The 26,111-nt window shown below is 57.2% G+C and overlaps 2 protein-coding genes across 6 annotated transcripts in view; both read right to left on the bottom strand.

Moving 5' to 3' along the window:
* STAB1 (stabilin 1) overlaps positions 1-7,466 on the bottom strand; it is a 29,748-nt gene extending 22,282 nt beyond the window's left edge. For all 4 annotated transcript variants that reach the window (XM_012460683.3, XM_012460681.2, XM_021671620.2 and 1 more), the window contains exons 1-5: positions 7,310-7,466; positions 1,421-1,557; positions 976-1,091; positions 669-754; positions 532-601 (exon numbers count right to left, since the gene is read on the bottom strand). In XM_012460683.3, the coding sequence (XP_012316106.1) occupies positions 532-601; positions 669-754; positions 976-1,091; positions 1,421-1,557; positions 7,310-7,387 (487 nt within the window). In that variant the 5' untranslated portion in view covers positions 7,388-7,466. The remainder of the gene's footprint in view (positions 1-531; positions 602-668; positions 755-975; positions 1,092-1,420; positions 1,558-7,309) is intronic.
* Positions 7,467-9,728: 2,262 nt separating this feature from the next.
* The window catches only part of NISCH (nischarin), a 37,836-nt gene continuing 21,453 nt past the window's right edge, over positions 9,729-26,111 (bottom strand). Inside the window, exons 8-21 of one of the 2 annotated variants that reach the window (XM_012460675.2) lie at positions 25,921-26,073; positions 24,869-24,937; positions 24,223-24,408; positions 23,929-24,057; positions 22,717-22,830; positions 22,283-22,394; positions 18,054-18,178; positions 16,879-16,928; positions 14,094-15,500; positions 13,077-13,419; positions 12,560-12,716; positions 11,934-12,062; positions 11,251-11,412; positions 9,729-10,894 (exon numbers count right to left, since the gene is read on the bottom strand). In XM_012460675.2, coding sequence (XP_012316098.2) covers positions 10,284-10,894; positions 11,251-11,412; positions 11,934-12,062; positions 12,560-12,716; positions 13,077-13,419; positions 14,094-15,500; positions 16,879-16,928; positions 18,054-18,178; positions 22,283-22,394; positions 22,717-22,830; positions 23,929-24,057; positions 24,223-24,408; positions 24,869-24,937; positions 25,921-26,073 — 3,747 coding nt within the window. In that variant the 3' untranslated portion in view covers positions 9,729-10,283. Of the gene's footprint in view, positions 10,895-11,250; positions 11,413-11,933; positions 12,063-12,559; positions 12,717-13,076; positions 13,420-14,093; positions 15,501-16,878; positions 16,929-18,053; positions 18,179-20,730; positions 21,740-22,282; positions 22,395-22,716; positions 22,831-23,928; positions 24,058-24,222; positions 24,409-24,868; positions 24,938-25,920; positions 26,074-26,111 lie in introns of those variants that run through there. The other variant, XM_012460676.2, reaches the window with a different exon arrangement.

Below are 26,111 nucleotides of genomic sequence, written 5' to 3'. Positions count from 1 at the left end.
GCACTTTGGGAGGCCAAGGCAGGCAGGCGGGTCACAAGGTCAAGAGATCTAGACCATCCTGGCCAACATGGTGAAACCCTTTCTCTACTAAAAAAAATACAAAAATCATCTGGGTGTGGTGGCACATGCCTGTAGTCCCAGCTACTCCGGAGGCTGAGGCAGGAGAATTGCTTGAACCAGGAGGCGGAGGTTGCGGTGAGCCGAGATTGTGCCATTGCACTCTAGCCTGGCGACAGAGCGAGACTCCGTCTCAAAAAAAAAAAAAAAAAATGGAGTACAGGGCTGTGATGCAGGACCACAGGGGTGGTGGGAGCCCAACCTGGGGCTTCCTGGGGAAGGCCTCTCAGGGCAGCAGCATGTGCAAAGGGCTGGAGGTGTGACAAAACAAAGCACATGTTCCTGAAAGGGACGTGCAAGGCTGAGGACCTGGGATAGAGGCTGAAGGGACAGGTGGAAGCCGGTTGTAGGGACTGCATCCCCATGGGTCCCCAGGTGGATGCTGCCCTCCCCTCCTGCCTTGCAAGCACTTACCCGATTGGCAGTCAGGCCCGAACCGGTTGGGGTCTTGGCACTCCTGGCAGGCTGAGCCATGGAAGTTTTCCTGGTAGTGGATGCAGCGAGTCAGCGTGGCCCCTGCGAGCCTCCACCCCACCCTGCCCAGCCCTTACCTGGCACACACAGGTCCCGTTCCTGTTTATGCCATCCAAGCAGATCCCGTGGCCATTGCATGGGGTCTCGGCACCGCCAGGGCATTCTGTGGACCCGGCAGAACTCAGCTCTGTGACCAGAACCCAAGCCCAGACATGGGCCCCCTCCTCCAGGGCAGCAAGAGTGAGGGGGCTGAGCCGGGGAGGTGCTCCGTGAGTGTTCATGAAACGAACAAGTTGAAGGGGAATGCAGGTAGCTCCTGCAGAGGGCTTGCCCAGAGCTGGGGGTGGGGTGAGGAGCAAGGCGGGGTCCCCCTTTCACCCATACCATAGCACTGGGAGCCCCAGTAGCCAGGGCAGCAGGCCTTCTCCACTATGTACTTCCAGCACTTCCGTCTGCAGCCGCTCATGGACACCATAGAGCCCCCCAGCTGTACTTCATAGCTGGAAGCAGAGGGTGGGTGGGGTGAGGGGAAAGGCTCCCATCCACAGCCCCCCCAAGCCTCCCCACATTGGCTTCCGGGGCTCCCCCACACCTGCTCTTCCTGGCCCAGAGCTGAGCACAGGGCCTAGCACATAGCAGGTGCCCCATAAAGCCCTCCTGCCCCCTACCTTTACCCCTTCCTCCCCGCCTGTCTCTGCCACCCAGGAGGGGCCACAGGGGCATGGATAGGTGAGTGCCTGTCCTCATGTAGTGGGTCTGTCAGCCTCCCCCAGCCTCTGCCACCCCACAGGACGCTCCTGAACACAGGCAAGTGGGGGGTGGCCCGCACCGGCAGTCCTGGGCTATCTGATCCGGGAGCTCCCGAAGCCAGCCTGGGGGACACGTCTGCTTCTTGACGGCCGCGCACGAGGTGCAGGGTACGTGAGTGGCAAGCGTGGTTTTCACATCACAGCGTTTGGACGGTCCCTGGGCCACAGTCGGGATGTGGTCAGGGGCCTGGACTCAGCACCCAGCCCCAACTCTGTCCTCATTGCGGCCAGGCCTCATGCCCCTCCAGCCGCCACTTCCCATGTGCTCAGTGGGAGTGCAGCGTGGGGGGGAAGGCCCAGAGAACCCTGTCTGTCACAAGTTGTTAATATCACAGCAAGTCCCTATGTGCCTGCCCAGAAGGCTCTGACTGCATACCCTCTGACACTAGAGAATCTAGCCACATTGCCCCCTCAGCCATTTCAGGTGAGGAACAAGGTGTGAACCAGGGACTAAAACCCAGACTCCCAGCCTAGTGCTCACTTTGGCCCTTTGTTTAAAGAAATAATACATGGGCCAGGCACGGTGGCTCAATCCTGTAATCCCAGCACTTTGGGAGGCCGAGGCAGGCGGATCATGAGGTCAGGAGATTGAGACCATCGTGGCCAACATGGTGAAACCCTGTCTCTACTAGAAAATAGAAAAATCAGCTGGGCGTGGTGGCGCGCGCCTGTAGTCCCAGCTACTTGGGAGGCTGAGGCAGGAGAGTTGCTTAACCTGGGAGGCGGAGGTTGCAGTGAGCCGAGATTGTGCCACTGCACTCCAGCCTGTCACCTAGCAACAGAGCCAGACTCTGTCTCAAAAATACATGACAGAGCTGATGCCGTCTTGGAAGGACACAGTGACTCCATCCTTAACTCATGGGCACAGGCACGATGCCAGCTCCAGCCAGGTACCGTGGGGCTGGGCCTCCAGCCACCATCTGCTCTGAGCATTTTCCCACATTGCTACCAAATGACCCTCTCTAACTAAGTGCAAGGGCTTTCTCCGCTGCCCAGGGGGCAGAGACTAAGGGCCCTGCCCCGAGAGGCTGAGTTCATGTGAGCAGCTATGTGCAGGTCTCTGGTCCGCATGTGTTTGGGCTGGGCAGTCACAGGTGACAGTGGGCCATGCTGGCCTCTGAGGAAACCCAGGGCACCCTGGCTGGGGCCCTAGGTGGCTTCCTGGTTGGGGGTGATGATTGACTTGGGACCTGAAGGATGTATTGGAATTGGCCAAGGACAGCGCTCCTGGCTGAGGGGACAGCAGAAGCCAAGGCTGGGAGCGGAAAAAAGTAAACAAATGTGTGACAAGGCAGGTAGTGGCCCAGTGGGGACTGGAGAGGGTCTGGCGGCCTGGGTGCAGGAGCTTTGTAAACCTGGGTGAGGCAGAGTCCAGGGCAGCCCCGTGACTCAGTTTGTCGTTTTTGTTTGTCTTTGAGACAGGGTCACCCCGGCTGCAGTGCAGTGGTGTGATCCTGGGCTCGGGCGATCCTCCCGCCTCAGCCTCCCGAGTAGCTGGGACTGCAGGCATGTGCCACTGTGCCCGGCCAGTTTGTTCTAAATTGGCCCTCTGGCTGCTGCATGGAGAACAGAGTTGCGGGGGCAGGTGTAGATGGGAAAGAGGCCATCACTTGAAGGTAGCCTGGGCCAGCCAAGGCAGGGACAGTGGAAATGGATTGGGAGAGATTTGAGAGGGCTTGGGGTGGTGAGATGAAGTGGGAGAAGGTCTCAGCAACTGGGTGGGGCATGGAAAATGTGAGGAGTCCAACCTGCCACCATGGCATGGGCACAGGGATGCTGATGAAAGCCCCAGTCCTGGCGTCCCATTCACCTGCCTGCCACAGCTCCTGGAAGTCCACCAGTGGGGCTGCCTTCTATGGTAATGAAGTCCCAGTAACCTTCAGCACTGAACCCAGGAGTGGAACTAAACTCCTGGTTATAGTGGGAGGAACGGGCATGGTGGGGGGGTGTTTGGGAGGCTTAGGGCACAGGCTGGAGAATCGGAGATGTTCTCATCTTGAAAAATGCTGACCACAGTGTGGTCCAAAGGGAGTGACCCCAGAACATCCCTTTCCTAGAATAATTTACAGATGTGTGCTTTCTCAAAACAAGAGAAAAGGAGAAATGGTGCCCTCAACGCTTTCTTCTGGCAAACACCAGGGCCCCAGGGTCTCTGTGCTTCTGTGATTTGGCCTTTTCCGCTCATGCCTCTGCGGTCTGCAAACAGGGAAGTTGCTGGGAGCAGTCTGTGTGGAGCGGCGGAGCTGGGATGTTGTGGGCTTGTTCCCTATCCTGAGGCTCGCCTTTGCTGAGCCAGGGAGTGACTAGGAAATTGGGTAACTCGCAGGCTGAGCAGCTGCTGGCTCAGGGCAGAGGCTTGGCAGGAGGCAAGCTCCCCTCAAAGCCACCTGGCCAGCTGGGCAAAGCTGCCAGTGCGGTCACCATTCTGGCTGTGGACCAGCTCTTGGAGGAACAGTGGTCAGTTCTGGATTAAGGGCCCGGGCTGAGTAAGACTGTACTGTCTGCACTCTGGGACAGTCAGGGCTTTAGAGCCTGGTGTAGATGTCTGCTTGCAGGACCTGGGTGTTTGTGAACATGTGTGAAAGGCTGATGAATGGTAAGCCAGCTGCCACATCAGTGCTTCTCTGGGACCACACCGAGGGGCTCTGCCTCCACCCCGTGGCCTGGAAGGAGCATCTGTGGTCTGAACCCACATCTTGCCGGTAGTCCGGCTGGGTGGAGTGAGGCTGGATCACAGCCTGAGTGCTGAGTCAGATTCCCTCCTTCCTGGGGGCACCTCGGGACTCAGCCAGAGCGGGTGCTGTCTCTCCCCCGCCGCACCCCTGCAGACCTGATTTTGCAACGTCTGCTTCCCACAGAGCTGCTGCTAGGGGAAGTTGAGGAGACGTGAGTGTGAAGCCTTTGGTGAGAAGGTGGATGAAATTCTCCCAAGCTGGGACCTGGCTCATGTGGACTTTTTCAGGCTGAGATTCCAGAATCTAAACCCTGCCAGAGAGGAAGGACCCACAAACTTCTTCCCCTACCTTCGGTCAGATCAGGGAGGGTGCAGGGCTGGGTTCTGGACTGCGCTCCCCTCCCGCTACGGTTCCAGTGCAGATGTCTAGCCGCGTGCCCTTACCGAAAAGCTGCTGAACGGGCAAGTGCTAAGACCCTTCCTGGGAAGCCTTCCTGCCTTGTCGCCTAGATCCATCTGCACTCCTGTCCTGCTGTTCCCCACTATGAACATGTGACCCGGGACCTCGCTTCCCCTCAGAGCTGCCATTCCTAATACACAGTTGTCCCTTGGTGTCTGTGGGGGATTGGTTCCAGGATCTTCCTCGGATACCAAAATCCACGGATGCTCAAGTCCCTGATATAAAATGGCATGGAGGCTGGGCGTGGTGGCTCACGCCTGTAATCCCAGCACTTTGGGAGGCTGAGGTGGGTGGATCACCTGAGGTCAGGAGTTCGAGACCAGCCTGGCTAATATGGCAAAACCCCACCTCTACTAAAAATACAAAAATTAGCTGAGTGTGGTGGCATGCACTTGTAGTCCCAGCTACTTGGGAGGCCAAGGCAGAGAATCCCTCGAATCCGGGAGGCAGAGGTTGCAGTGAGCTGAGATCATGCCACTGCACTCCAGCCTGGGTAACAGAGCAAGACACCAACTCAAAAACAAAAAAGTGGCATCAAATTCACATATAACCTATGCACATCCTCCATATACCTTAAGTCATCCCTAGATGACTTATAATACTGAATACAATGCAAATGCTATGTACATAGAAAAGTCTGAACATGGGGCCGGGCACGGTGGCTCATGCCTGTAATCCCAGCACTTTGGGAGACTGAGGCAGGTGGATTACCTGAGGTCAGAAGTTAGAGACCAGCCTGCCCAAAATGGCGAAACCCCGTCTCTACTAAAAATACAAAACTTAGCTGGGTGTGGTGGCACGTGACTGTAATGCCAGCTACTCGGGAGGCTGAGAGAGGAGAATCGCTTGAACCCAGAAGGCGGCGGTTGCAGTGAGCTGAGATTGTGCCACTGCACTCCAGCCTGGATAACAGAGTAAGACTCCATCTCAAAAAAAAAAAAAAAAAAGTCTGAACATGTTCGGCATTCTTTCCCTGAATATTTTCTTTCTTTCTTTTCTTTTCTTTTTTTTGAGACAGAGTTTTGCTCTTGTTGCCCAGGCTGGAGTGCAATGGCACGATCTCGGCTCACTACAACCTTCGCCTCCCAGGTTCAAGTGATTCCCTGCCCCAGTCTCCTGAGTAGCTGGGATTATAGACATGCACCACCATGCCCAGCTAATTTTTGTATTTTTAGTAGAGACAGGGTTTCTCCATGTTGGTCAGCCTGGTCTTGAACTCCTGACCTCATGATCTGCCTGTCAGCCTCCCAAAAAGCTGGGATTACAGGCCTGAGCCACTGCACCCGGCCTTCCCTGAATATTTTCAATCCAGGGCTGGTTGAACCCACACACAGAGTGCACAGATACAGAGGGCCAACTGCATTTACAGTGGCTCGTAGCTACTCAGGGTGCTGGAACAGAGGCCATCTGGCTGTTTTAGATGGGCCAGCACTGCTGCTGCCCCATCCACAAGGAGTGGCCAGAGCCACAGGTCTCTGACAAGGAAAAACCTCTAATCTGAGCCACCTCACTGACCTCTGTCCTCACTGCCCAGAGCATGAGGAGGTGGCGGAGGCCTTTGAAATTCCCTTGCATGGTATGTGGGGCAACTGAGTTAAGGGAAGGGTAGGAGCTCACCTGCAGGGCTCTCAGCACAGCCCTGGAACCCTCGGCTCTTCCCCCATCACTGTTGCCCTCTCAGCCTCATATCTTCCTGTCCCTAACCCTGGCCTGGTCCTGAAGCTGATGAGGCCCCTCTCCCTGGTGCCTCTCTGAGGGACCACAGGCGTCCAAGAAAAAAGCGCCCGATGGTGGCAGGAGGCTTGGGACCCTGGCTGGCCTGCCTGTGGGATCCTGGGCAGGTCTTTCCCTCTCTGGACCTTTGTCTGCCCATCTGTGCCATGGGGATGGTCGTAGCTGCCCCAAGAGGCAGACACACTTGGCCTCACAGGAGAGAGACTACCTCCATCATCAGAGTGGGAGACTCTTCCAGAAGCTCCAGGAGGAACACTGCCCTACCATGAGGCCTGGGCAGACCTGCAGCCAGAAGCCTGTCACAGGGACCTGACCGAGGGGCTGGGTGTGGCTGCATCCCAGCACTCTGCCTGGCCAGCACGCATGGATTGGAATCATAGGCAGGAGTTTGGGGCATGACTTCAGAGTGGGAATGGCCTGGCCCTGTCATCCTAGGGCTTTGGCTTCCTCACGAGGAGGACAAGAGGAGTAGCCCTGAGGCTGTGAGGATTCAAGGGGACCTGCCAGGCTGTGGCTGCTCCATGGCAGCTCTGAGGCTGGAGCATGTCCTTGTTAGCTGCTCATAACCCTGGGCACTGGGGATGAGTCTCGTTCTGCCTCCCAGGACTCTTGAGGCTGGACACAGGCACACACACGTGCACACACATGCCCCATGTCAATCTGTTTGTTGTCCTCAGGGGTTGGAGATGATCACATCATCAACCCCCAGGTGAGGGCCGCACAAGACCTGGGCCTCCATCTGGGCTGGAAGGGCAGTAGAGACAGGAAGGGCCTGCCTCTGTACGCAGGCTGGGGAGCCCTGGCCCAGCATACTCAGAGGAAGGTGGCAGACACACCCCTGCACCCCAGGTGGCCAGATGCAGACCTCAGCCTGGGGAGGTGGGCACAACAGCCGCCCCCCGGGCCTGCTCAGAGGTCAGACAGGCACCAGCTGTGGTGTCTCCCCAGGCCCATGCCCCTCCACATCCAGCTCCTCCCTATTCCCACCACTGGCCAGCAGGGCCCAGATGCTGTGTGCCCCTGCGACTGGCTAACACTCACCTGCCCCCTGATGAAGCTGAAGCCTGCCAGGTAGAAGGCCAAGAGGCAGAGCGGGAGGAGACCCCAGGGTCCTGCCATGGCTGGCGGGCACGCTGTCCAGGACAGAATCAGGCAGCCAGTGGCGTAGGGAATAAGCTCTAGGAGGCAGGCACAGTGCAGGCAGGCGGGACGGGGCGGGCAGTGGCCTTAAAAGCAGCCGGGAGGCCCCGCCAGCTCACCCCCACAGGAACCCGCCAGGATTTCCTCCTGCGTATCAGCAGCCTGCAGGCGGAAGGGAAGGTGCTGGCCACTGACCCCCCATGGATGGCCTGGGCCCTGCTCAGGGCTTCCCGGCCCAGGACCCTCCTAGCATCACGACCTGGAAGCCCAGGCCACCGTAAGCCCCCAGGACCTGGGCTCTTATCAGAGGTTCTGAAGCAAATCCAAAGGCACATGTGAACGAACCCTCCCGCCACCACCGCCCCCTGCCTGGGAGCCCAGTGTGTTTTATCCAGAGACTCTGGGGTTTCTGGTTGGCAGAAGGCAGGGTAGTCCCTGGATGAGTCTGTTCCTGCCTCCACCTTTCCAACTCCAGGGCACACATGGGGCTCTGACTCACTGCCGGCACCCTGCTAACCCATCAGACCCGCATCCCCTCACCAGTCCCCACCACCCCACATCCACCTTCCCTCCTTCCCTATCTGCCCACAACTCAGCCCATGCTCAGCTAGCTTCCGGCAGCACCTTCAAGCCCCTCTCCAGCCAGCTGGTCTCTTGTGACTCTCCCCAACTAGGTCTGCTCCAGCCACACAGGCCTGTCTGCTCCTTCAAAGTGAGCTCCCCTGGCATGTGCCGTTACCCCAGATTGTCACACACTGGCTCCTTCTCACAGGCTCAGTCTCAAGTCAAGGGCCACCACCTCAGAGTGCCTCCCTGGTCTCAGCCTGCAGGTGGCCCTGAACCTTGGCTCACCTCCTGGCGGCACCAGCCACCAGCTGAGATTGGGTTTAGTGTCCTTTGTCTCCCACTGAAACATCAGCTAAGGGAGAGCAGGGACGCTATCTGGCTGGTACATACAGTGGATGCTCAATTCAGATGTGCAGAAGAAATAAATGAATGGAGGTGGCTCCTTTTACTATCCCTCTGTTACTGGTGGGGAAACCAAGGCTCAGAGGGGCTGGGGAGCTTGTCCAAGGTAATCAGTGTTTTAAATCCATCTCAGGGATCCTGCCTGCAAAGCCAGCTCCCAGGAGGTGCAGTGGACCCAGGCTGAGGGCCTCTGTGTGCCAGGGCTGTGCGTGGTGGGCCTTGCCTCCAGTTGTCACTACCCTCACCTGCAGATGGTGTAACAGTTGGGGAGAAAGGAGTGGGCCAGAGCCCAGTGGCCATCTGTAAATGCTTTGGGAAAGGCCAGATTGGGGGACTTTGTCCTCCCCAGCACGCCTCCACTCCCATCAGGTTGGAGGGCCTTTGGGCAGGCCTCTGAGATCTGGCTGGGATGGGGGTTGCCAAGTGGAGACCCTCCTCCCATTCCCCATACCCACAGCCTTCCTGAGGGTGAAGGGTCCTCCAGGCAGGACCCCTACTCTTCTGGCACCGAGGGAACCTGGGGAGCAGAAGCAGGCCTGGGAGCCAGGCTGGCCGCTCCACCCACCTCTCCACAGCCCTGCTTGGCCTGGTGGCCCCAAGGTCCTGGGAACTGAGGCTCCTGGCTGAGTCAGAATGAGTTATGTGAGGCTCATGGGCCCTGCTCTGGCAGCAGGAATGGGGCTGGGGAAGAGTGGGGCATGGGGCTAACTCCCAAACAAGTCCCAGGTCCTATCTCAGCAGGTTCCCTGAAGCAACCCTCAGGGAGGGGCCCATGAGCCTTGTGCTTCAGGGATGTGCAGACAGACACAGATGGGCATGCGCCCTCCCTCCACTGTCCACCACCTGGGTCCACCTCCCCACGGGCCTCCCCTACTGCCAGTCAAGGGCCACCTTGGTGAGATGCCCTGGCTCCCCCACCAGCCATCCAGACTCTGGGCTCTCTGTCCCCTCGACCCCTCCTCCGCTCCTCACAGGTATTGTTAGACAGGTGGGGTTGGGTGCAGGGGTGACTGACACAGACCTGCAGGACAGCCTGAAGTGGGTGCATGCCCTGCACTCAGGCAGAGGGGTGGCGGCTGCTGCATCACGGCTTCCCTGAGGAGTTTCACAGACTTCTTGTTTGCCTTGGGCTTGTGATTTAGCCACAGTCCAGCATGGCCCTGTCCAGAGAGGCCATGGCCCTGTCACGCCTCCCATGTTCCACAAAGTACCCTGGCTTCTGGAGGCTGCTCCCTCCTTCCCCCCAGCCCTTCACCCTTCTGTGTCTCCAGGGCACCCTCTCCCCTATCAACCATGCCCTGGATGGAAGCCCTGCTGGGACCCCAGTGACCTGTGATTTAGAAGATGCAGATGGTGTCAAACTCTGCTTTATTGGAATAGAGAATACAGACAGCAAGAATCACGCTTGGTAGCTCCCGGCCCCCTGCTCCCACGGGCTCTCCCACTTGTCTGGACCGGAGAGACTCCACATTCTGGGGCGGGAGCTTCCAATGTGCATTCTGCTACCGGCCTTAGGATTAGCAGCAAGATGCCCACAACGACAGCAACAGCAACAAAGGACTAGACTTGACACTTCAGGAGAGGACGTGTAGAAGAGAAAGACCCACAGCGCCACACGTAAACAACAGTCCCACAACAACAGACACAACACTGGTGTGCATGGCCATGCCACCCTTGAGAGGCTGACGGCACATGGACAGCCCTGGAAGGGCCCGGCATTCTCACTCCCAACATGAGAAAGAATTAACACAACACACACGCATGTTCACATTCTCTGTGAGGACAGTCAAATTAAGGTACCAAAAGGGAGGAGAAAACATTTTAAGAGAACACAAAAGCCTGCTGCCTGGCCCCGGTAGGCGTCAGGCTGGACACGGCAGGCGGCGAGGGCTGGCTGTGGCCTGGGCTAGCCGGTGAGCTCAACAGGCAGCTCACGGCCACACAGGGCCTCCCACTGGCGAGCCAACAGTGAGATGAGCTTCTCTCGGCTCTCGGCACTGGGGACAAACACCTGCCACTGGACTTCATGGCCCTGGCCGGCTCTAGCCGGGCTACCTGGCACCTCCCCAAAGTGGTCCAGGGTGACATTGCCCATGAGGTCATGGCCCTGCACATCATCGAAGACAAGGGTGAGGGCCTGCGGGTAGGGCTGGTAGCCCATGAGCACTCGGTCCAGGTCCCGGACGCGGCGGCCATCATCCAGCCGGTACCTGTCTCTCTGCGGCGGCTCTTTGGCAAACTCGGGCAGCGGGTAGTGGATACAGTCCTCATCCAGGAGGAAGATCTCGGAGCTGGTGAGCAGGAGTGTCTTGGGGCGCAGGGGGCCCCTGCAGCACCCAGGGGATGGTGTGCCCACCTGGAAGGCCTGCACATACAGCAGGATGCTGAGGGCTGGGGCCTTCTCTGGCTCGCCCATCTTCTGGGCCACAATGAACGTCAGGTCCCCAACCTCCTCCTCACTGGGGTAGGTGAACTTGACACGACTTGAGTGGATCAGCTCGTAGTTCTCCATCTTCCCTGCAGAGAGATGCCACCAGGGCTGTAGTCTGGAACTGGCCCACGGTGGGACTGGGAGTGCCAAGGGCCCCAAGCCAACCGAGAGACCCCGGCACGAGAGGCAGGAGAGGATACTCCAAGTGCAGGGCCCACAGGTCGGTAGCCCAGAGCAGGCACTGGGGCTGTGTCTGCCAGATGGTTGAGGGACTGCCAGGTGGAGACTCTGCCATCTGAAAGTCCCACATAAAACCCGGGCCAGCTAAGTGAGAAAAGAAAAAAGGGAGAGGCAGAGAGCATTCTGGGGCACAGAGAGCTGCCCTGGGGCCTGTGATGTCTGTCCAGACAGCCTGTCTGCAGCCTGAGGTGGACAGGGGTACCTGTGGTCTTGTTCCCAAACTCGGAGTAGAAGTCCTTGTCAACAGGCTCTGGCGAGGGCGTGCGGTCCAGAGAGGACAGCACGACCATGAGATGCTGGAGGAAGCAATGCGTCAGGTAGCTGTCTCGCGTCAAGCATGTGACCACCTGTACCGGGTTGGAACCTGCACGAGGCGTGGTGGGGCCTGGTCAGAGCCACAGGCCACTGCTCCCCTACCCCATCCCTGCTCCTTAGAGCCAACTTAAGTCCCCAGCAAGCCTCAGCCCAGAGGCCAGGGCCAGGAGGGCCCACATAGGAAAGCATCATAGGGTGTGGGAGGAGACCATTCTTTAGGCCGGAAGAGCTGAGGGATTTTTCTGGAAGGGGCAACAGAGGCATCAGGCAAAGGGCTCAGCTTTCTCTCTTCAGGAAGTATGAGTCAGAAACATCCTGCCTGAGACCAGGGCCCACTCTGCCTCTGTCCGGCCAGCGCTGGCTGCACGTGCTGCCTCCTGCCTGAGCCCTGGAGACTGAGTTCTGCTCTCTCAGCAGTTCCTGAAGCTGCTTCCTCCCACCCTGGGTAAGAAGTGGCTCTTGAGGACAGAGATAACTGCCTATGATAATGCGCCCACGTAAGGAAGGTGGAAGCCCACTGGTGACGCTGGCCTTCACCCGAAATAGGACAAAGCACAGAAGGTCACTCACCCGTCAGCCGGAAATGCTGGTCGAAAAGCCCAACGTTGACGGACTGCAGGTCACTGAGCTTTAGCACGAAGCACTGGGAGATGTGGAAGGGACTGTTGTTGTAGTCGGTGTTTTTCTGATGCCAGAAATCTGTGTGGAGACAGGGACTGAGGGAGGCGGGGGCAGGCAAGGACAAAGGTCCTAGGTGTGTAGCACATCCACCAGGAACAGGTCCTCTTGGCTGGCCTGGCCTGGTGAGGCCTAGCAAGGAGCCATTCCCACTTCCACCTACGCAAGGCCCATGGGCAATGCGGGCTGGAGTCTGAGCCTCTCCCAGCTCATGGGAGTCACCAGGTCACTGGCTAAGGCTCCCTGTGTGGCCCCAGTGGCAGAGGCTGCCCAACCCCTTCTCATCACAGGCTGTTCCCAAGCAGTCACTGGGCCCTGGCTCAGGGCATTCTGTGTTCGCATCTGGCCATGGACCCCTCCCTCATGGCAGCTCCCCTTCCTCAGACAAGGACTCCCAGCCCACTGCAGTCAAGTCACTGACTGCTGCCTGAAGCCACACAGCTGGCTCCAGAGAAGGCTCCCAGCCCACTCCAAGCACATACTCCAAGCTCCTGAGCCCCAGCAGGCCCTGTGCCTACCCTGCAGTGGCTCTGAGAAGTAGCGGCGGAGGCCATCATGGAGCACAAAGTACACAGCCTTGGTGGAGAGCAGCACGCAGGCGGTCACCTCCAGCCCCGGGGTCTGGTAGAACACCACTGAGGACCACATGAGGTGCCTCAGCTCCTCGTTTTCAACCTGGAGATGTGGGGGCCTCCTGTTAGCTCCAACCCCAGCCACCTGCGCATCCCAGGGACATGCCCACCGCTCCCACAAGGAGACATGTGAAGCCCCTCTCCGCTCACCAATGCATCTGTACACTCAGAGGCAGAGAGGAAGTGAGGGGTGGGAGATGGCTGTGGGGGGTCTACCTGGGGCTGGAAGTGGCACAGGAGGTGGTGACAGAGCAAAAATGGCCAAAGGAGGGCAACTCAGGACCGTGAGCAGCTCAGCTGAGGACTCCCTGGCATCCGAGAAGTCCAGGGACCTGAGGCTGACCCGAAGCCAAGCCTGGCCTCGCCCTCAGGACTGGCTGTGCACCCGCACCCAGGACGCTACCTCAGCAATGCTGCTGTGGAATAGCTCGATGATGGCGCTGCCCTGCAGGCTGGCGATGTGCCGGAGCGACGGGCAGGCAGGCAAGTGCGAGGGGATCTGATTCTCCTCTGAGGTGGCCTGGATGAGGTGCTCGCTCGGGTACTGGGCAGGGGCCTCGGCTGCGGGTGGGGCTGGAGCCTCCACTATGGTCTCCTCTGGGACCAAAGCTGAAGTTGAGGCCTCTGCTGGGGCCGGAGTCTTCGCTGGGCCTGAGGCTGAGGCTGCTGCAGGGGCTGAAGCTGAGAATTCCACTGGGGCTGGGGCCAGAGCCTCTGCTGGGGCCTCCTGGGGACACTGGTTATTGCTGTAACCCCCAAGAAACACCATGTTAACAGCAGACCCCAAATGAAGATTCACATCGCACGTGCAGCTTCAGCGTGAGGAGACTGTGTGCATCACACACCATCCATGGGTCACCTGGGGGCTTCATCACCAGCTTCTCTAAGGGAGAATAAAACGGCATGGCTGGGTGCAGTGTTTCACGCTTGTAATCCCAGCACTTTGGGAGGCCGAGGCATGAGAATTGTTGAGGCCCAAAGTTCGAGACCAGCCTGAACAACACAGCAAGATGCTGAGGTGGATGAAGCCTAAAGTATATCCTGGCCCACAGAGCCATTCATGGGACCGTGACCCTGGTGGAGGCAGTGCCCAGAGGCCAAGCTTGGGCCCAGTGGAGCACAGCAGCCAGGGCGACAGCTCTCCTGGCCTCGGTATGCTGCAGCCTGTGGCTCTCCCACTGGGCAGGCAAGCCCCCTTGGCTGGCCCTGAATGAGTGGCAGGAGCCTGGGGCAACCCGTTTTGTGAGAGGACTGCTTTTCTGAGCTGGTGATATAGAGGAAGGCTGGGGGGCAAGGGGCAGGAGGGGGCCCCGAGAGAGCTGGGTCAACCCCCTGGCCCACACACGAGCCGCAGATGCTGAGATCACACACATGCCAGACCCATGGCCCCATGGCTCCTGAGAGCTGTGCTGGGTCTCACCTGGCCCTGCGCTCGGCAGGCTGGGCATCCGCAAAGGGGCCCTGAGGGCTGGCCCCCGTCGCAGGGGTCTTGGCGATGACCACAGTCTTTAGGTCCTGCAGTGAGGCCCGCAGCTGGTTGTAGATGCGCAGGAAGTGGAATTTCTCATGGGGCAGCACGAAGATGGCGGTGACGAAGCGGTACCCCACCAGCAGCTCCAGCACATGGCCGTCAGCAAAGGCACCCCGGGGCTGGGTGCAGCTGCGCGTGGGGTCTAGCAGCACGGTGGACAGCGGCACGCGGCTGAGCTTGAAGCTGTTGCGGTTACGACAGTTGTGGGTGCCCCGGTTGGGCATGGGGTTGAAGTCGGCCTTGATGACGTTGAGATGCTGGGGTGTGAGCAGCAGCCAGTAGGGGATGGCAGCGGACTTGACAGCCTCAGAGGGTGCGCAGCAGGAGCGCCGTACAGCGGAACAGAGCGTGCAGCTGGCCCACTCAATGTTGCCTGAGTAGTCCCCGGCGGCCGTCTGCACCATGCGCTTGTCGCTGTAGACCAGGTAGACGGGGAAGCAGCCCTGGCTGCGCTCCTGGCAGCCGCCAGCCACCTTGTAGAAGGTGAGCAGCTGGCGCAGGAACTCCTGCAGGCTGGTGTGGCTGCCGTAGAGGATGGGGCTACATAGCATGGCCATGTGCTGCGGCGCGAAGCATGAGCGCAGGTCTGCATGGAACTCGTGCAGGTTGGCGGCATCCGAGATGATGAAGAGTGTGTTCTCGCTGTGCCGTACCTTCAGCACCAGACACAGCTCCGGCATGAGGAACCCGAACTCTGTGAGGTCGCCATGTGGGAAGCAGAAGACAAAGCGCAGGGACGAGAGGATGTGCTGGCTGCTGCCCCGAGACTCCTGGTGCGGGATCTCAAAGACAGCGATGCCAAAGTCGGTGAGCACAAGGCAGGCGGCGAACTGGCGGATGCTGCCCTGCACGTGGATCAGGAAGCACCACAGCACCTTGAGGATGCGGATGTGCTCCAGCAGAAAGTCCTCATCTGCACCCAGGGCCCACTCCAGAGCCAGGCGCTCCTCCTCAGCCTCTTCATCCTCCTCTTCCTCCTCCTCCTCTTCCTCCCCCTGGGCTCCTTCCTCCTCCTCCTCCACGTCCGGGGGCCCCATTTCAAAGTATCGATTCTCAGCAACAGCCTCCTCTTCCTCCTCCTCCTCCTCCTCACCCTGCTCGCCCCGGCCCTCCTCCCGCTGGTTGGCGGCCTCGATCCAGGCAGGCAGCTGCCGCTCGATGGCCTGTCGAATCAGCGTGCTCAGGCGCTGGATGAAGTCTTGGTTGGTGGCCGTGTAGCCAATGCAGGTGAAGGGCAGGAAGATGATCTGGCCAGATCCGGGCACCACCTGGACCTCTGGCTCGGCATGTTCTGGGCTGTGCAGTGAGAGGCCATGTCAGTGGCATGCTGGGAGGGGCCCCTCCCACCTCCCACATCTGGAGCCTGCTGCTGCACCCTGACTCTGAGAAACCAACCCATGGGTCTCCCAAGCCTCCCACACAGCTGAGTCAGCTCCCAGGATGAGGGCCCTGGTGGGAGCCAGTGCTGCCCGCTAGAAGACTGGGTCGCCAGTTTGGTCAGAGTTTCTGCTTCCAGGGGCTTGGACCATAGGTGCCCAGCACAGCTATACCCAGACCATACGGGTTCCCACAACAGAAGCACTCCCATGGACTTGTAAGTCATTCAGCTGCTGCTATAAGCCCTGGAGGGAATGAACACTCCAGGGCATGAATCTATTTGTTGCCCTTGGTGGCCTCCAGGGCAGGGAAGTGGGCCGGGGCAGGTCTTAGGACCTTCATACTTAAATTCCAGCTCTTCTTGGCCACTGCAGCCCTCGTATGTAGAATGGGAGTTGGTGAACTTCTGTAAAGGGTCAGAGTACACATTTTGGGATTTATGGGCTACCCTGTCCATACGATCTTGAATAGCCCTTTAAGAATGTAACTGTCCAACATGGTGAAACCCTGTCTCTACTAAAAATTAGCCAGGTGTGGTGGTGGGTGCCTGTAATCCCAGCTACTTGGGAGGCTGAGGCAGGAGAATCGCTTGAACCCGGGAGGCAGAGGTTGCAGTGAGCTGAGACGTGCCATTGCACTCCAGCCTGGGCGACAGTGCGAGACGCCATCTCAAAAAAAGAAGTAAACTGTCATTCTGGCCGGGTGAGGTGGCTCATGCCTGTAATTCCAGAACTTTGGGAGGCCAAGTGGGAGGACCACTGGAGTTTAGGAGTTTGAGACCAGCCTGGCCAACATGGTGAAATTCTGTCTCTACTAAAAATACAAAAAATTAGCTAGACGTGGTGGTGTGTGCCTGTGGTCCGGGCTACTCAGGAGGCTGAGGCTGAGGCTGAGACAGGAGAATTGCATTAATCTGGGAGGCGGGGGTTGCAGTGAGCCAAGAACACGCCACTGCACTCCAGCCTGGGCAACAGAGTAAGACTGCCTCAAAACAAACAAACAAACAAAAAAAAGAATGTAACTATCATTCTTAGCTCCCAGGCTGTGAGCCACACACAGGCCTTGATGTGCCAACCCCTGGTGTAGGGTAATGTGCTAGGCAGAATGTAGGTATTAGAATTTGGAAACAGATTGAAGAGTCCATCTCATCTGTGTCTCTTTAGAGGAGGAAATAGTTCTATAGAACTTCTGTGAGTGGATTTTTAAAAGAAACTGACTGGCCACCCCTGGCCCACAATGGAGTGTGTGCAGAAGGCCATGCAGCCAGGCCCAGGTCCCTTTCCAACCTCTTCCTTACCTGGCACCACCAACAGCTCCTGGCACATCCCTTAAATCATCGGAAGCTGCCTGATAGAGAAAGAAACGCAGTCAGTGTCCACCTGCTGCAGCCAGCTCTAGCATTTACTGGGTGCCAGATCCTGAGCTGGGCATTCTGCCCTCCATCACTGCCCTGAGGAGGCTCCTCCCCATCCCACGCGCTACCCTGGGCCTCACTCTGGGACCCAGGAGGGCAAAGACCCGCTTGGTTATCCCATCAGCACACAGCAGGGCTGGGTTTCCCACACTCCCAACCCAGGGCTAGAGCCTCTTGCCACTCTCCAGGGATTTGGCATCTGAATGCTCCTTATGCCACCCAAGGGTCCAGGTAGATAATCTACAAATTCGGTCCAACCCTAACTGGCCAGTAGTGGACACAGCCCTGAAAAGTCCCTCCCAATGGTCTCTGTGCACTGGGGAAGACCTAGGGCTTGGGAATCTCCTGCTGTGTGGCCCTGGGAAGGGTAATGGGAGAGTACTGTGGAGTGCTGAGGACAGACAAGGACTCTGCAAACTGTCCCAGTGTCACAAGGCCATAACCTTGTACTGCTGCAGAGATGGGGCTGGAGGGAGGCCCAGCCACCAAGCACATTCCCCAAGCACTCAGCAAGCACCCTTGCTTTCCTCCTCTCTTTTCTCAGGACACAGGAAGGGGCTCCAAAACTCTCAGTGACAACCACAGAGGAGGTGCTGGAGTTACACTGTTTCCCAGACCACCAGGGTGACATGCAGGAAGGGGCCCAGTGGCCCCAGGGGTGCCAGGAAACAGAGAAGAAACCCAAACGAGCCCCTGCACAAGGGCCTTTTGAAATGCCTTCCCCAGGGGAGCCTGCTCACAGGGTCAAGGGCCACCCTCTCCACCTGCCCCCTCGTGCCCTGGGCCCAGTGACAGAGAACTGCCTGTTCCCATCAACCAAGGGAGTGGGGAAGGGAAGGAGGGAGGCTGAAAATAAACCCTTAACCACTGGGTTTGTCAGGAAGACAGACTCAACTAGAGACAGGTCCGAGAGAAAGACCGTGGGGCAAAGCAGAGGACGCCAAACCCTGGAAGCATCTGCCTCAGTTCCAGCCAGGCTACTTCCTACTGCACACAACTCCAGGCAGAAGAGTCCACCCACGGCCATATGGTCCCCAGAAGCAGGAGGAGGGCATTACCTGTCCCGCAGGGATGGACTCCAAGGAATCAGAACATCCCCGGGCAATGGGCCTGTCCTCAGGAGTCAGACTGTCGGTGGACGAGACGCTGCTGGCCAGGGCCTCCTCCTGAACGAACATGATTCCTGGAGAGACCAGGGTGGGTGGGCAGGCAGGCAGGGTGGGCGGGGCAGGGAGAGTGGCTGTTCAACAAGTGGGGCTGGGCCCCTCAGGCTACCAGCATGGCCGGGGGCTGGCCAGACCCCAAAACCCAGCCATATGGATTATAGAAGAACATGTTAAAACTGAAATTTCAAAATAACTCAAGAAAAAACAAATGACTGTTGATCTAATCTCAGAGCAGGGAGAGGTATTCTGAGAATAAATGCAATGGAAAAAACTGATGTGTGACTACATAAAAATCTTCCATAAACACATTTTTTTTTTAAAAAGGATAAATTAAAACCAGATGAAACGAGAAAAAAGTGTTTGCAGTATCTGACAAAGATTTAGATCGCTAGTCTGTAAAAAGTTACAGATTACAAAATCGGGGGAAGGTTGGAAACCCCATTCACAGACTACAAGGACGTGAACAGACATTCGCAGAATGGCCAGAAGATAGAACATGAAAAGAATGCTCACTCTCAGTAGTACACAAAGAAAGGCAAGCTGAAACAAGAGACTAGTACTGCCTCTCAACTTTGGCAAAACTCAGACTGACTGTGTGGCCTGCCCTGACCTCACTGGGCAGAGGCTGGCACAGGCATGCGAGCTGGCCCACCCATCCAGAGAACAGTTTGGAGGTACATCCATCAAGAGCCTGCAATGTGTTCACTCCTGGAGCATTTGATGACTGGACATCACTCTGTCCCTTGATCTGTCATCTCTGCAGGACTCACAGATACACAGTGCATGGGACGATTCACCAGGGGGCCAGCCCTTGCAGGCCTTGGTATCCAGCAGGGCTGCTGAGTCCAGCCTGAGCCTGCGTCCACAGTCCCACTTACTGCAGGATGCGCCCACTGACCTGCCCTGCGGCCACCTGCCATGGACAGCAGCACTCTGACCCATACGCCCTGTAAATGCATAGTGTTCCTAAACCTTGCTGAAGCTGTTTTATGAACATAGCCTATCTGGACCTGTGACTCCACTCCAGATCACCTCTAGACCGCTTGAAGGGAAAGCCTTTGTGAACACTTTCCTGACTGCAGCCAGCAGGGTGAATATGACATTGGCCACCAGTCTCATGGAGGCCTACAGGAGCCCCAGCTGCCTCCACAGCCCGGCGTTGCCATGGCCACTGAAATGACCCCAAGCCCTTTGAGCTCCACAGGTCAAGACCCCTTCCAGCTCAGCTGCTCCCCAGGACAGGACGACTCACACAGCCTGGGTCCTCTGACCACAAGCGAGGCAGGCAGGTGGGCCCAAGCTCAGATGCCCCCACAAAGTGAAGCAGCAGGGGCTAGGCAGGCAAGAAGAATGGCAAGCAGACAGCCATGCATGAAGCGCCATGATGGGCCACCCCGGGCACCTGCCCAGGCCGCTGCTCTCCTGCAATCCACCCTCTGCCCGCTAAACGTTCAACTCCTACCCATCCTTTGAGATTCACCTCAGACATCACCTCCACTGCAGACCTCTGCTCTAGAGTCTATAGAAGCCCTATACCATCCTGCCTTGTTCTCTGGCACATGGCTCATCCTCCCTCATGGCTCCAAGCTCCCCAGGGGCACCGTCTGGGTCATCTTGAACCCTCCACTAAGGATGTGGGAAAAGGCAGCCTTCATCGACCACCCCCGTGGAGCTCTGAGCAGTGCCAAGCGCCTCCCCAGCATTCACTCATGCATGCCTCTCGTTATTTACCACATTTCATCAAATCTAAGATGCGGCAGGTGGCGCCATCTTGGTCCTAGCGGAAGGTGTCCACGGATTTTCCATGACTCCATCTCGAATATCAGCTGGCTGACAGCGACTATGAGATGCCACTGACTGAAAGACGCACCTCAATTTCAGAGAAGTCACAAGGTGGAAATGCGTGCCTCTTAGCATGAATGAAGTAGGGTGCGTCCACTTCACAGTTGAGAAGGTCCCACAGCTAGGAAGCTGGGACAAAAACTCAGCTGACAGAGCCCTGGGTCCTGACCACCTCTCCACACAGCCTTCTCTCAGCTCCCAGGCCTGGTTGGACAATCAACTCTGGCACCTCAGGAGACCACCCCTATCAGTCACAATCATCCATGGCTCCGACAGCACCCGCAACCACGGGAGGCTGGGTGTTGTCTGGATAGTGCCCCCTTCAGGCAGGCCCCTGACTATCCGGTTCATTAGCAACTAGGCTCCCTTCTGGGGAACCAGGCTGGGAGCAATAGGCATGGGTCAGCAAAGCTGCTCCCCTACACTAAAAAACCCTGCCCATCCAGGCAAGACCCAGGAACGCGCGACTGAACAAACACATAGGAGGCCTCCGAATCAGTGAGAAAAAGACCAACACTTTTTGCCACTACCCCCCACAAGCCCTGTCTGGACACGAGGAAATGTAAACAGGGACAGTCTATCCGCTCCCATCCTGGACTGAGGCCTGTACCAACAAGTGGTCAGAAAGGGCACTCAGTGGATAGAACGGGAATATCAGGAGAGCCCTTAGATGGGGGTCCGACCTTTGCTGTTTCTCACCAAAAGGAAAGAGAGGTGCACACACAGACATCCACTGCAGTTTTATTTAAGAGGTGCAAATCTGGAGGCAACATCCAGAAGTCCAGTGATGGCAGGAAGGGTCAGACTGCAGAGTGCCCCTCTGCAGTGTCCCCAGGGCACGAGGGGAGTGAGGAGGGGGCTGAGCTGGTGCAGAGGCTTCGCCGACAATGTGGGGGGCTGCCTGCAGCTGCAGCCTGGGGGGACATGTGCCCACCCAGGGCCTGCTCCTCACTGGCTCCTGCTCTACCTGCCCACTCACTCACTCACTGATCAACAGATGCTGGCAGAAACGGCTATGTCCCTGGCCCAGAGAAACAGATGCAGCTCCCTGTCCCCAGAAGCCTACAGTCATATGATGCCTCCACAGGCTCGCTTGGCCCGCCTGTAGGAGGTGGCGTCAGGGAAGTTTCCTCACCATGATAGAACCTCCCTGGCTTTTATGTAAGAAAATGCAACCAGAAATCCTCAGTCAAGAGTCTGACAGAAGCAAAATGGGCAATCACCCTGGCACCTAACCCCATTGCTCTGTGCTCAGGAATTCTCTTCCACATCTCACGGGTGTGACCTCTGGGCTGCTCTGCGTCGGGCCTTTTGCCTTAACGTGAGTGCTTCTCCCCTCTTCCTGCCCAGTCTTCCTGTCCCTGCTGGGAGGGCACACACAGCCGACTCTCCCTCTCATCCGCCGATGTTGCAGTTGCAGCCCGTGTTTTGGCAGTGATGAGCATTTCGCCTCCCCTTCCCGGTATTTTATCCCTCTAAGAGAAAATCCCCACCAGTGGGGTTACCAGGTCAAGGGGTGGGAATGTTTTTCTGGCTCTTAAAACATCGGGTTGAACTGTTTTCCCAAGACCTCACACCAAGTTCTGCGTCTCCAGGAGCCCGGGCAGGCGGCGTCCTTTCCTGCGTGTCCCGAGCCTCGGTTCCACTCGGGACGGCACACCCTCCCCTCTTCCGCGGGGGCCGGGCCAGCAGACACGCTCATGGGACCTGCTTCACTCACTCATCTCCGAGGATGCCTGGGTTCAGAGGTGAAAGCCCTTTGAAAACGCTAAGACAGTGGGCAGATGAATGGGCCTTGTCTTCCATGGGTCCACAGGGACACAGATGGCCCATCCTGGCCCCACAAACACAGTATTCTCGGGCTGGGTCACGCCACAGAGATGAGGCAATGATAAAAGCAAGGCTTTCGCCGTGCAGGGATTCGGGCTCCAGACTCAGGAAAGTCACAAGCCCAGCTTCCTGTAACCAGGAGCCAACAGCCCCAAGCCTGTTCAGAGGGCAGCCTCAGGGCCCATCAGACACCCTGCGGTCTCCTAGAGGAGCTGGATGTGGGCGTCAGAACAATCGGGAGTCCTCACCAAGCAAGCAACAGCTGGCATCAGGCTGGGCACCCCTGCCATGTGTTCCCCCACGAGGACCAGCCTGCAGAAGGCACCGCCCTCCCTGTGTCTGACCCTGTTGGAAGTAGGTGGTGGCACCTCTCCCCCAACCCCAGCCCAGCCAGGGGGCCCAGGCAGGGCTGTGTGGCTCCACTAAGAGCAAGATACATACACTATTACCTTGGTTGGAGAGGATGGGCTGGGGCAGGGAGGCAGACGTGGGAGCCACGGTGGGAGGGGAGCTGCTGGGTCTGACGCAGGGGACAGCTGAGAGCCGAGAGTCCTCGCCACCCTGAAGACAAGTGCTTGAGTCAGCCTGGGAGAGAAGAGGAAGCACAGAGCTTCCCAAGGCCAAGGCAGTGAGGAGGGAGCACAACAGTTCTCACAAACTGGGTGCTGCAGAGGGTCTCACCCAACTCTTACAGCAGAAACTATTACTGTCCCCAACCCACAGAGGAGAACACAGAGGCCGCGACTTGCCCAAGGTCATGTAGCCAGGGAGATGCAGCTGGGACTCGGCAGCCCTGAGTAATCCCAAAGCCCAGGCCCCCCGAACTGGCTCCTCTCCTGGCTGGCTGTGCACCACTGCTCTCCCACCTGCCATACCCACCCACCTTCTTCTCTGGGTTGCTCAGTTTGGACTTGACCTCCTTGGCTTTCTGAATTGCTTTCAGCACTTCCACAGTGTCCAGCTCCTTCTCTGTGGTCACTGTGTCATCTAGACAGACCTAGAGCATCCAGAAAGTGGCTGTCAGCATGGGGACTGGCAAACATGTCAGGAGGATGGCGGGGTCCTACTGAGGATGGGGCATGAGCTGCTGTGGGAGAGGCCCTGTGAGGACACCACAAGCTGAGGGAGGCTCAGCTTGCTTGGAGGTGGCTCTTCACCACTCACAGAACTGACCTGGGAATGCCTTGGAGGACCCCAGGAAGGTCCCACATCTGTCTCTGGAGTCCCTCACCAAGAACAGGAGGCAGCAAGCTCTTGGGCAGCTGGGACTAGGGAAAGGGGACAACTTGAACTAAGCCCCCAGTTAGAGGCAGGAGCCACACTAAAGAGCAATGGGTAGGGGAACCAGCGGTGGGAGAGGTCAGGGCTCCCAATTGCAGATGCAGGAGGGAGTGGTGGCTGGCAGACAGTAGGGGTTGGGTAGGGTGGTTGAATGAGGGAAGGTCCCAAGGGCATGGACAGGAACAGATACTCTGTGAACTGGGAGCTTCCCAAGGTCTGGAGCCCAGGAGGGGAGGAGATGACATCTCATGGTCTTGTGATTATGTGGAGGAAGGGGCACTTGGGGCCAAAAAGAGGGAGGTGGACACAAATAGACTCCTAAGTATTTTCTGGCCTGGGATTTCGGGAGAACAGAAGGTCCAATGATCAATGAGAGATTCAGGGGGCCTGCTCCAGGCCCAGGCGATGGGTGAACCTGGTTAAGGAGTGTCTGGTCGGAATCATGGCAGGTGCACAAACATAGCCAGGGGCAGCAGACACCGGGCTGGGCTATATTGGCAAAGGCAAATCCTTTGGGTTTACAATCGGGCACTACGGCCACAAGTTGTCCAGGAGATAGGAATATTTTAAGGATCTTATTTCTGACCCTTTCCTAGAATAAACAATGTTATCCCAGACAGGAGGGGCAGGAGATGCAAGGGAGACTTTTCCTGGGGAGATAGTGGACTTCCCAGAACCGAAAAGCCCTCAAGGGACAGGACGTCCTTCTGAAGCAGGCGAGTGTAGAACAATGGACATATATCCCTACTGCCTATGCAGACTTGACTATATCCCAAGGGTCTCCCTAGGCTCCTCAGGCTACACTGGGGCTCACCTCTGAGGCCCTCTCTCCGAACTGAGCCAGCACCTTGGTCCGGTAGTCGGGGATGATGCTCAGAGGGTTGTTCAGCAGAAACACGTGCTCCAGACATGGGAGGCTACCTATGCTCCGGACCTCCTCCATCTGCAAGGTATGAGTTCCATCCCCTTTGGTCCCTTCTCTTAACACTTCGGCAACACGTCAACACGTTTCATGGCCTCTTTCAAATGAAAGGAATCTTAACATTCTTCTTTAACATGATACATACCAGGCACAGAAATCCCAGAACTGTGAGGTCCTTGGGCTCACCTGTTCGATCCTGTTGTCCCGGAGATCCAGGTTGACCAGTGAGTAGAGCTTGTGCAGGCCACTCAGACTCTCCAGGAGGTTGCCTGCCAGGTTCAACGTCTTGATGTTCCCCAGCTTGGTGTGAAGCCCTTCCAAGGAGGAGAGCTTGTTGTAGGACAGGTCCAGATGCACAAGATTATACAGGTGCTGCAGTGGCGTGGAGAACAGTGTAAAGTGGCTCAGGTCAAGTCTCCAAAGATAGGGGCCTGACACTAATGGCAAGATGGGCCTTCCAACCCAAACTACCCAGTTCTGCAAGTCACCCTGACAGCTATTTTAGGAAGGGAAGTCCCTCTTCTCTGCTGCACATGCCACGGCACAGTGGCACCCCTACAGACAGTTGGGGTGGCGGTTGCAAACATGGCTGTCCACCTTCAGGACGGAGATGTGTCATCATGCATGGTTTTTATTTACTCATGTTTCCTAATTCTTTGGAACTAGAGCAACAGTCACTCAGTGCATTGCTGGGATCCTAAAGGGAAGGCAGCAGCCCCTGCCCTTCAACCCCTGGGCATGGTCAAATTCCCAAGGCTGCGTCAGCCTTGTGAACTCTCAGAACGGGACCCTGGGAGTGTGGGCAGGCAGCACTGGTCTCCAAAGGGACTACCTGCAGATTGTCCACAACCAGCAATCCATTGTGACTCAGGTCCAGGAACTCAATCTTTGGGATCAGTTTCTTGTGGGAGGGGGAAAAAAAAAAAAGAACATCCGATGTTACTGTAGGAGGCTGGACCCCAAACACAGCCCCCTACATGGTAGAGGGGCACCCCAGGACACTTCCTCCCGACCATGGACTCCCATGCGCCGTCCCTGCAGGACCACTGGTGGGACACCTCCCGCTGCCCAGCCAGTAGCACATCCAAAGGCACACACAGGGCCCCCCATGCTAGGCACTACCCACCATTTTCATGGAACACTTGCCTTGTGAAAACGACACACGGCAAGGTCCCAGACAGAGAAAGGAGTCTGTCCCTCTTTAACCCCTGCCCACACTCCCTGAGCAGCGCAAACACAGGAATGACACTCTTACTGCCAAAATGTCCTCTGGGTGTCATTCTTATATAGGCACGTCTGTCATCTATGGAGTGATTGTTCTGCTCCACTCTTTGGAGTAAATGTCATCACTTAGTGTGGCTATAGTTTATTAAATTTATATGAAATTAACGTTTTTATTTGGTTCTAAGCACTATCTCACCGATTTTAAATGATTCCATTTGTTTTTTTTTTGAGACGGAGTCTCACTCTGTCGCCCAGGTTAGAATGCTGTGGCACAATCTCAGCTCACTGCAACCTCTGCCTCCCGGGTTCAAGTGATTCTCCTGCCTCAGCCTCCCGAGTAGCTGGGATTACAGTGTGTGCCACCACGCCCAGCTAGTTCTGTATTTTTAGTAGAGATGGAGTTTCACCATGTTGGTCAGGCTGGTCTCGAACTCCTAACCTCAGGTAATCCTCCCACCTTGGCCTCCCAAAGTGCTGGGATTACAGGTGTGAGCCACCACGCCTGGCCCCCATTTTGAAATTAACTTAAAATTGCAGGCACTGAGTAGAGCACTAGATATTGGTTTTCTGTGATCCTTCCTGAAAAAGCTGAGTTAAATACTCAAACTCAGGGTTTGGTGGGGCCAGAGAAACCCCTGGCACCTGCTGCTGAGAACATACCACAGACTCGTCGATCTCGGAGATGCTGTTGTGGCTCAGGTCAAGTGTGGTCAATGCCTGCCAAGTGGGGATGACGGCTGTCACAGGGCCTTCTAGGGCCGTGCCTTCAGGCTCCCACTCATCAAATTCTGAGGCTTCAGGAACAAGGACTTCCTGCAGAAAAACATCTGTTGAGCACCACACTCGGGCCC

This window comes from Aotus nancymaae, unplaced genomic scaffold (genome assembly GCF_030222135.1).
Source record: "Aotus nancymaae isolate 86718 unplaced genomic scaffold, 86718_ANA_hifiasm-v0.15.2.pri h1tg000067l, whole genome shotgun sequence".
Taxonomy (NCBI): domain Eukaryota; kingdom Metazoa; phylum Chordata; class Mammalia; order Primates; family Aotidae; genus Aotus; species Aotus nancymaae.
The sequence above is the reverse complement of the archived record's forward strand: the minus strand, read 5'-3'. Positions and strand labels throughout refer to the sequence as shown.